Source organism: Sapajus apella, unplaced genomic scaffold, assembly GCF_009761245.1.
Source record: "Sapajus apella isolate SASKATOON/1434 unplaced genomic scaffold, GSC_monkey_1.0 scaffold73, whole genome shotgun sequence".
In the NCBI taxonomy this organism is placed as follows: Eukaryota; Metazoa; Chordata; class Mammalia; order Primates; family Cebidae; genus Sapajus; species Sapajus apella.
In genome coordinates this window covers 7,623,939-7,634,243 of record NW_022437013.1, presented here as the reverse complement: position 1 = coordinate 7,634,243, position 10,305 = coordinate 7,623,939, and the positions used below count along the sequence as shown (strand labels likewise).

At 41.6% G+C, this 10,305-nt stretch overlaps 1 protein-coding gene across 1 annotated transcript in view; it reads left to right on the top strand.

The window, feature by feature from the left end:
* PRPS1 (phosphoribosyl pyrophosphate synthetase 1) overlaps positions 1 to 8,838 on the top strand; it is a 20,677-nt gene extending 11,839 nt beyond the window's left edge. The window contains exons 4-7 of the mRNA XM_032250902.1: positions 821 to 945; positions 3,383 to 3,556; positions 5,773 to 5,932; positions 7,741 to 8,838. Of these exons, the coding sequence (XP_032106793.1) occupies positions 821 to 945; positions 3,383 to 3,556; positions 5,773 to 5,932; positions 7,741 to 7,833 (552 nt within the window). The 3' untranslated portion in view covers positions 7,834 to 8,838. The remainder of the gene's footprint in view (positions 1 to 820; positions 946 to 3,382; positions 3,557 to 5,772; positions 5,933 to 7,740) is intronic.
* The last annotated feature ends 1,467 nt before the right edge of the window (positions 8,839 to 10,305 follow it).

The window sequence follows — 10,305 nt, the reverse complement described above, 5'->3', positions numbered from 1 at the left end:
GGGCAATTCTCCTGCCTCAGCCTCCTGAGTAGCTGGGATTACAGGTATGTGCCACCATGCCCAGCTAATTTTTTGTATTTTTAGTAGAGACGGGGTTTCACCATGTTGACCAGGATGGTCTCGATCTCTTGACCTCGTGATCTACCCGCCTCGGCCTCCCAAAGTGCTGGGATTACAGGCTTGAGCCACCGCACCCGGCCACAAGAAATTTTTCAAAACATTATCATTTGAAGCTTGTGGGAATTCAATGAGGTATATTGGACAGGGATTGTACTCTTTTATAGAAAGGAACAAATTTTATGTATTTAATTGAGAAATACAACTAATTTGTATCAATTAGAATTAGAACATGGATCTCCTGATTTCTAGTTATTCATTGTGACCATTTATTATAAGTAGCTTACACTAAGTTTTTATACCATAGCATCTCTAACGGGTTTATCCATTAGCTTTTACTCATTAACAAATCAGTCCAACATTTAGCGGCATAAAGCAGTATCTACTAACTCACTGAGTCTGCATGTTGACTGGGCAGTTGTTATGGTTTTGTCTGAACTTAGCCATTCTTCACAAGAGCTCACTTACGTTCCTATGGTCAGTTGTGGGTTGACTGAGGACTGGCTTTGCTGATCTTGGCTGGGCTCTCTCATACAGCCCAGATTCAAGGAGGCTTTTATAATCTACCACAGTGGGCCTGCCTTCCCATCAGTTTGAATGTTGCAGTAAGTCATTCTTTGAGCAAGTTACTACTTTTGTGTTTGCCACTTACAAATGGAAGTGAAGGAAAGTGAGACAGAACTGATCTAGCTTCTTTCTACAGGGTTTTTTTGATATTCCAGTGGACAATTTGTATGCAGAGCCAGCTGTCCTAAAGTGGATAAGGGAGAATATCTCTGAGTGGAGAAACTGCACTATTGTCTCACCTGATGCTGGTGGAGCTAAGAGGTATGGTTGAAATTAGTATTGTTCCCAATGTACTGGGAAAATGTCACAAAGTGATGTTTTTCTATCCAAGTGGCAGTTTTTAAGTATTTTTGAATGGATGTAAGTAGCTAGGACATGGGTTGAATATAATTTTATCCTCTCCTCTTTTACTGTCCTGAGTCACTACTTAGAAGACAAGACAGAAAAATCATCGTATTATGGACTTGACAATAACTCATGAGTAACTTGGCACTACCAAGCTAGCAATACAGATATAAACCTTTTGGGAAGGGTAGAAAATGTGGTTTTCTAATGAATAGCAGCTGCTATTGAACCACATATTGGTGGGAAAACTCACTTTTATACCCCCCTTGTAATGCTGTTGGCTAGATCATTTTGATCCTTGGGATTACAATATGAAGCAGGAAGGAAAGTAAAGTATGATGTTTTTATTTAAAGCCAAAATCTTAACATTTTAAACAAACTGATTGCCAGGGATTGCCAGTTACAGTGCTTTGCAGCTTACACGGTGCAGAGTAAGAGCTCTTGATTTCCTTAGTGGATTACTCGTTAGTAATACATTCAAAAGTGTGACATGGTTTTTTTTTTGGTTGTGGAAATAGAATGAAGAGCTACAAAACACAGATGATTAGGAAGAGCTAATTCAGAACTTTCTAAAAGCCATTCAAATCTTTAATGACTGTTTCTCAACAACCTCTTTTATTTCAATAACTTCAACAGAACTGATAAGTTGAAAACTTGAGTTCTGTTATCCAGCCAGATGTATGGCTTGGTGAGTCCCATGTAATCGCTAGTTACCATCTATAATGCTAGAGACAGCCTAAGAAACATCCCCTCAACTAGTAGTTGTCATACTTAATTTGTTGGTCATTATTTTCATATCTTTCCATGGGACTTAGAAAATAGTCACATTTGAAATAGGCAGGATTTTCTTTCCAAAGCTGGGTAGACAGCTTATCGCTACTTGATTATTTATTTATTTTTTCTTTAGAGATGGGGTTTCTCCATGTTGGCCAGCTGGTCTCAAACTCCTGACCTCAGGTGATCTGTCCACCTTGGCCTCCCAAAGTGCTGGGATTACAGGCGTGAGCCACGGCGCTCAGCCTTGATTATTTTTTTCATTATTATTGCCTTATAGTGATGGAGTATTTTCCAATTGAGTGTCTATCACTTCTGTCTTGGCAGGGTTTGGGGAGCAGGTAGAGATCCCTGTGCGATTTTGATTTGTACAGTAATTCTCTTAGGTGTAGGAAGTTACTTTTTCTAGACCTTTTTATGCTTTGTTGGTCACTGAATTTGTTGGCCATTGAGTATGGGCAGTTTAGGATACTTGAACTAATTGGTCATGCATTTGCCTCGGATAAGTAATCATTCCAAGCAAATTGGTTACCATTGATGTTATGTGCGTATGCAGTAGTAGTGGAGAGTGCAGGGTATGGTTTGTTTAGATCAAGGTACAAATGTTACCTAGATTATGGTTCAAACCTTATTATGTGGTCACAGATTCTCAGTTAATCCAGCAAAAACTCATATGACCATAGTCATAAGGGAAGCAGGACAAAATGCTATAGTTTGTTCAATTCTACATTAAAAAACAGGACAAATCCCCAAGCACAGGCTGCTTCGCACATGATGGAGATGGCACAGCGGAGCATGAACACACATGCCACTGGAGCAGCTCACTGTCATTTACACTGAATGGATTTTTGTTTGAATTACGCAGTGCTTTGTCAAAAGACATTTTTCTTCTATCCTACCTTCTCGTCTGGTTTATATTCTCTTGTAATAAGAAAAATAAGAATTATCTTTGATTAGAAGATCCTTTGGACTGAATGGTGAGATGCCCAGCTTGTCTAGGTAATTGGTATAACTTTCTATCTAGCAATTGTAAAAGGAACTCCCAAGCTTGGTGTCCAGGTACAGTTGACAGTGACGGTTGATGGATGTTTTGCCAACAGCACTGAGGGAAGTGCTGAGCTCGTGGACATTGGAACAGGCTGGATGCTGCTCCTTTCCTGCCACTCAAGTTCTCTTCTCGCTACCTCCCCAGTCACGGTCTTCCATGATGGGAATTGGGACAGCCTGTGTACTCCTGGCATTAGTTAATTCTTTCTTCTGCTGCCAATCCATTAAATAAACATGTCTTAGCATTATACTGCTTTCCGGGACTGTTGAGGGTGTGTGTTCTCAGAATGAATAGTCATCTAAGTTTGAGCAGTACATTCATAAGCTTCTGTAGAGATACGGAGGCATTGGTTTATAAAACCCAGTTTGTGATATTTGCCTTTGAGAAGTCAGTCAATGATAGTTGCTTTCTTCCAGCCATGGGAACTATTAGTTTCAAGGAATGTTCTCCTCCCCAAAACAAGCCCATTCTTTAGTCCATTTCTTTTATCTTAGAAGCCACACATACATATGAACACCCCCTGTTTTGCAGAGTGACCTCCATTGCAGACAGGCTGAATGTGGACTTTGCCTTGATTCACAAAGAACGGAAGAAGGCCAATGAAGTGGACCGCATGGTGCTTGTGGGAGATGTGAAGGATCGGGTGGCCATCCTTGTGGATGACATGGCTGACACTTGTGGCACAATCTGCCATGCAGCTGACAAGTAAGTGTGGATTGGTGGGGCTGGTAATTAGAAGGAAAAAGCTAGCAATTGCTGTCCGAATGTCTTCAGCCTGCTGACTCCTTTTGGAACCAAATTGAGAGGATAAGTAACTTTAGGAGATTTTTATCAACCAAGGCTTAAATTATAATATATAGAAATTTTGAGTACGCTTATATTTTTTTTAGATTTTCTTAGATTTTTTTTCAATTTGTATAGTATTAAACTTATATAACAAAATTTGCCATTTTAACTATTTTAAGTATACAACTCAATGATATTAACTATATTCACAATGTTAGACAACCATCGCCTGATTTCCAAAGTTTTTTGATTACCCTGAGTATTCTACATGCAATTTGTGTTTTAACAAGTTAAAAAGTAAACATCCTGAGCAGATACGCGTGTATGCTCATATTTATATTTTAAGCTAGAACCCTTGGTCTTACTTCTCAACTGCCTCTTTTAGTGGCTGCTATTTTGTTCATGTTGCTTCTTTTTTTCACTCGAATCCCGTGACAGGTTAATGTTTATATAACTTGTCATCTCTTGCCTGCACTGTTCTAAATTGCCTCCCCACTCTGATCTCCATTGCCAGTTACCATTCTCTTACCTCCCTACTCTATCTCTCCATGCTTGCTAATCTTCCTGCAACTGAGGTTTGATCCCATCACTTAGAATCATCAAGATTTTACATGGCCCTTCATTACCTTCAATCTAAGCCACTAGGAGCAGCATTGTTTCTTATAATGGTATTTTTACTTTTGTTTTTATTTTGAGACATGGTCTCACTCTGTTACCCAGGCTGGAGTGTAGTGGTACAATCATGGCTAACTGCAGCCTTGAAATCTTGGACTCAAGAAATCCTCCTGTCTCAGACCCTGAGTAGTTGGGACTACAAGCACGTGCCACCACACTTGGCTAATTCATTTTTTTTTGTAAAGACAGACTCCCACTCTGTTGCCCAGGCTGTCCTTGAACTCCTGGGGTCAAGCAATTCTCCCACCTCAGCCTCCCAAAGTGCTGGGATTTCAGCTGTGAGCCACAGCTCCCAGCTCTGAGAATGGTTTTTTTAAACTTTCTTGTGTCTGTACCTTGCACAGTGCCTGGCACGGAATAGGTGCTAAAAAATATTAGGGTGCTGAATGATTCTTGGTTTGGGATTCTGGAGTAAACATTCATAAAGCCCATTTCATCCTTGTACAAGTAAGGGAATACTAGTCGCTATAACAGATCAACTCCCTAACATGATAGTTTCCTTCTTGTCCATGGCACACTGCAATGTGAGTATTCTTGTTGAACTCATTTTTTCTAACTGGTAGTTAGGAGCTCAGACTCTTTCAATCTTGGTGCTGTATCTTTAACATGAGGCTTCTAAGATTACCTTGGAAAACATTTCTATTTTAGCCAGCCAGAAAAGGAAAAGGACACAGGATCACCCCTGGAAGATTTTTATAAGCCCAACCAAAAAGTGGTGTACATCATGTCTGCCCACATTTTAATAGCCAGAATTAAGTCACATGGCCACACTAAACTATGTGAGGGAGGCTGGGAAATGTAGTTCAGTTATGTGCCCAGAAAGAAGAGGAAGTGAATTTTGTTAAGTGCAGCAGTCTGTGCCGGAGTCTTTTTACACTAATTCAAACCTATTCAGATAAGTTCTTAGTGCAGTTCTTTCTCAGTATGGACTGAATTGTATACTCTCCAAATTCATATATATGTTAAGGTCTAACCCCAATGTGATGATATTTGGAGTTACCTTGGCGGGGGATGTATTTAGGATTAGATGAGGTCACTAGGGCAGAGCCCTTACAATGGGATGAGTGCCCTTACAAGAAGAGAATGCTGGAGAACACCCCAGCATTTCCCCATGTGCGCACACGCATACACACACACTCACACTCACAAAGCGGTGGCCACCTACAAGCCAAGAGAAGAGGCCTCAGCATGAAACCTACTTTGTCTGCACCTTGATCTTGGACTTCAAGCTTCCAGAACTGTGAAAAATTTGTTGCTGTTATTTAAGCCACCCACTCTATGATATTTTCTTTTCCTTAAAAAAAATTTTCCCCCCATCCACTGTGCCTTATAATTTTTTTTATTTTTTTCCACATGGTATTTTGTTATGGCAGCCCAAGCAGGCTAATATTACTGCTTCCTGACTGAAATTCTGCAGTGACAAGTAAGATGAATACAAATCAACTTTTTTTCCCCTCTAGACTTCTCTCAGCTGGAGCCACCAGAGTTTATGCCATCTTGACTCATGGAATCTTCTCTGGTCCGGCTATTTCTCGCATCAACAACGCGTGCTTTGAAGCAGTAGTAGTCACCAATACCATACCTCAGGAGGACAAGATGAAGCATTGCTCCAAAATACAAGTGAGGATGAGATTCGTGCAAAACAACACTTTACTAAGTGTTTAGGAGGTGGTTACTTATGTTGAATTAGGTCTCTGGATTCTGAAGATTTCTTTCTTTGGTGAAGGATTTAGTCTTGTCATCAGAATTTGTGACCCAAAAGTTAAAAATCACCTGTTTCTTTTCTTTTTTCTGTTTTTTTTTCAAACTGCCAAGTCTCGGGAAAATCACCTGTTTAAAAATTTAAATTGCTAGACCTCAGAATCTCTAGAAGATGAAGCCCAAGATTCTACATTTTAATAGGCTCTCCCAGTGATTCTAATGCAAATTAAAGTTTTCAAGTCCATACTTTACAGTATGTGTTTGTCTAACTCTTAACTTTCAGCCCTGTAGACATAATGTGAAACCTTTAAACTGATTGGACACTTCTACCAACTTTAGTGTTTCTCAATGTGCTTTGCACCTAAGGTTCTTATTAAAATGTAGATTCCTTTGCTCCATCTAAGACTTATAAACCAGAGGTCCTGGAACCAGTATTTTAAAGTAATTCGCCAAGTAACTGTTAGGCACTAAAGTTTGAGTGCTCTTTCACTAAAAGAACAAGGCCTTGCTTACTTAAAAATATTTACATTAATCTATGAGCTTTTTAAAATTAATATGTATAATTGGAGGATTATCATCATTCTTTTTTTTTCTTTTTTTGAGATGGGATCTTGCTCTGTTACCCAGGCTGGAGTGCAATCAAAGCTCACTGCAGCCTCGACCTCACAGGCTCAGGCAGTCATCCCGTCTCAGCCTCCCAAGTAGCTGGGATCACAGGCGTGCACCACCATGCCCAGCTAATTTTTTTGGTATTTTTTTTTTGAGACGGAGTTTCGCTCTTGTTACCCAGGCTGGAGTGCAATGGCGCGATCTCGGCTCACCACAACCTCCGCCTCCTGGGTTCAGGCAATTCTCCTGCCTCAGCCTCCGGAGTAGCTGGGATTACAGGCACGCGCCACCATGCCCAGCTGATTTTTTGTATTTTTAGTAGAGACGGGGTTTCACCATGTTGACCAGGATGGTCTCGATCTCTTGACCTCGTGATCCACCCGCCTCGGCCTCCCAAAGTGCTGGGATTACAGGCTTGAGCCACCGCGCCCGGCATTTTTTTGGTATTATATGTAGAGACAGTGTCTCCCTATGTTGCCCAGGCTGGTCTCAAACTCCTAGCCTCAAGCTATTCTCCTGTGTCAGGCTCCTAAAGTGCTGAGATTACAGATGATGCCATTCTTAAGGATTTTTTTTTCAACTTAGTCTTTTTTTTTTTTTTTTTCATTCATAAGGATTTTTAAATGCCAACCCACCACCATTTTTTTTTTTTAGACACGGTCTCACTCTGTTCCTCAAGCTGGAGTGCAGTGGCCTGATCTTGATTCACTATGGCCTCAAACTCCCAGGCTCAAGCAATCCTCCTACCTTAGCCTCCCAAGTAGCTGGGACTACAGGTATACACCACCACCACGCCCGGCTAATTTTTTTTTTTTTTGTAGAGACAAGGTTTCACCATGTTGGCCAGGCTGGTCTCCAACTCCTGGCCTCAAGTGATCTGCCCACCTTGGCCTCCCAAAGTGGCGGAATTATGGGTGTGAGCCACTGTGCCCAGCCCTAAGTGGCTATCTTAAAACTGTTATGAAGAGTAGCTGAGTGCAGCCTCATGATGGGGAAACAGCACAGTGTTGCAGTTTTAAGAGGAAGAGCACTTGTCCGGTTGCTCATCAGTGTCTGCAAATTGGCCAGTCATCTCTGACCATATTATATTAATCTAATTTCCTTTCTTGCCTTTCTAGGTGATCGACATCTCTATGATTCTTGCAGAAGCCATCAGGAGAACTCACAATGGGGAATCCGTTTCTTACCTATTCAGCCATGTCCCTTTATAATAGAGTAACTTCTGAGGCTTTTTGAGAGAAAAATCCACCCCACCCCTTGTTTTCCCTTGGTATTTGATGGCAAATTCAGCAGAAGACCCGGCTTGCTCCAGTGTAGCTTTCTGCATCCCACATCAGGTATATTATAGCTTATCCGAAATGGGGAAAGACGGATTGAGATTAGCTGCTGGGACTTCCTACCTGCATTGTCTCATTCTGGCTTCCTTGATTTTGTGAGCCTTGCAGCTTTAACCACAGCTCAGCTGCTGCAAGATTTTTTGAGGATGTTGTGTGAGGGTGTTTGACTGTGATTGGGGAAGCTCAGACTACTTTGCATGTGAATGCTTCAGGGTTTTCTTTGTTGAGAACTAGCAACAAAGCCAACCCATATGTGACCAGTTCTCCCCAAGGTCTATGCTAGATTATAGCAAGAGCCTTGGGTAACCCCAAACCTCATCCCGGTGGCTGAGCACCCTGTGAGGCAGGAGCAGGTAGCTCGACTTGAGCAGACATTGTGTGGGGGGGTGGGGGGGGGGGAGGTGGGGGGGTGGGGGGTGGTTGAGCGGGGAGACAGAACAGTGCAGCAAATGTTTCTTGGGAGGAAGAAGCCTGATCCATCACCACCTGCTTGACTCTGTAGCTTGGATTCTCCTTTGTACCTATTCCTTTTGATTTGGCTTTACCTTTGTCTATCTTGATCCTTTCCTGGCCAAATATCCTCTTGGGCCCAAATGAACATTGTACCAGTCTTCTGGAAAGCAAATGTGCTTCCTGCTATGTAATCGCCAACATTGACAGTAGATGATGTGCTGTAGCTTGATCTTCCTTAGCCTGCTGCCACTGAGGCAGTAGGTTTTAGGTGGTATCGTAGTGCCTTTTGATTAATTTAAGTATATAATTTTCATTTTCCTTCTTTGGATCTATTTGGCCTCTCAAGTGAACTGAGATCCCTGTTAAAAAATATTGATGTTATTGTCTCTTGTAGAGGAAACTAATAAAGTGTCTGTATCTGTGTGATTTGGGGTCTATATCATAATCTGTACTGATGTCTCTGCTAAAGGTTTGGTTTAGATGTCTTACTGTCCAAAGATAGCTCTTACTTGTTTTCAAACTACTTTAGCTTCATTGTTAAGCCAAGAGAAGACATTGGCAGCTTTATTCAACTGTAAGACTTAGATGCCTGGAGTTTACTGAGAATGTGATAGAGTGTAATTCTGTGCAGTATACCTAAATTATAGCATGTATAATGCGTGCTGGATCTCTGGTTCTTATTCCTAAAGATCCAAATTAGGTATTTTCTTATGGGAGTAGAGTTTCTATGATTTATTCATTTTGAACTAATTTTGCCAAATGTGACCATTTCCCGCCATTCATTAGTAATTGACATATGTTTGGCATTTACTTTCTTTCTTTTTGAGATGGAGTTTTACTCTTGTTGCCCAGGCTGGAGTGCAGTGGTGCAATCTCAGCTCACTGCAACGTCTGCCTTCTGGGTTCAAACAATTCTCCTGCCACAGCCACCCGAGTAGCTGGGGTTACAGGCATGCGCCACCATGCCCAGCTAATTTTGCATTTTTAGTAGAGACAGGGTTTCACCATGTTGGTCAGACTGGTCTTGAACTCCTGACCTCGGGTGATCCGCCCATCTCAGCCTCCCAAAGTGCCAGGATTACAGGCATGAGCCACCATGGCGGCCTTAAAGAGTTTCTTGGCCCATCGTTGGAAAGCTACATGCCTCTAGAGCTTCTTGAAGACTGCTTCCTTATTTTTGAAACCCAGGTCTACTTTTGCTTATTTTATTTTTGCTTTTGTTGGATATTGGGATATCTCCTTTACAACTAGCTCTTTGACAGAAGTGATTCAGGAGGGACTAAAGTAAACTATGAAATGTGTGCCTCTAACCCTCTAGACCTCTTTAGATTTTTGCTCTGGGAGAAGCTGATGTGAAGCAGCAATGCCTTCACTTGCTGATCATGCTATTTCCTAAAGTATTGGATCAGTGGGTCAGGTCTCAAAATATAGAATATTTTGACATTAAGATATCTTGTGGGCCCCTTTGGGTCATTCATTTCCTAGGACAAGGTTTTGAGATTATTCAAGAAAGTCCCAATCCCCAGCTTTAATCCCTGTACCTGGAGAAGGCCAGCATTCTGTTTTCTGTGACACACACCAAAGTGTCATAAACACCTCTAGGGACATTCATTTTTTTTTTTTTTTTTTTTTTTTTCTTTTTTTTTTTTTTTGAGACAGAGTTTCACTCTTATAGCCCAGGCTGGAGTCCAATGGCACTATCACAGCTCATTACAACCTCTGCCTCCTGGATTCAAGCGATTCTCCTGCCTCAGCCTCCCAAGTAGCTGGGACTACAGGCACCCGCCACCACGCCTGGGTAATTTTTTTGTATTTTTAGTACAGATGGGTTTCGTCATGTTGGCCAGACTGGTCTCATTGGCCTCCCAAAGTGCTGGGATTACAGGCATGAGC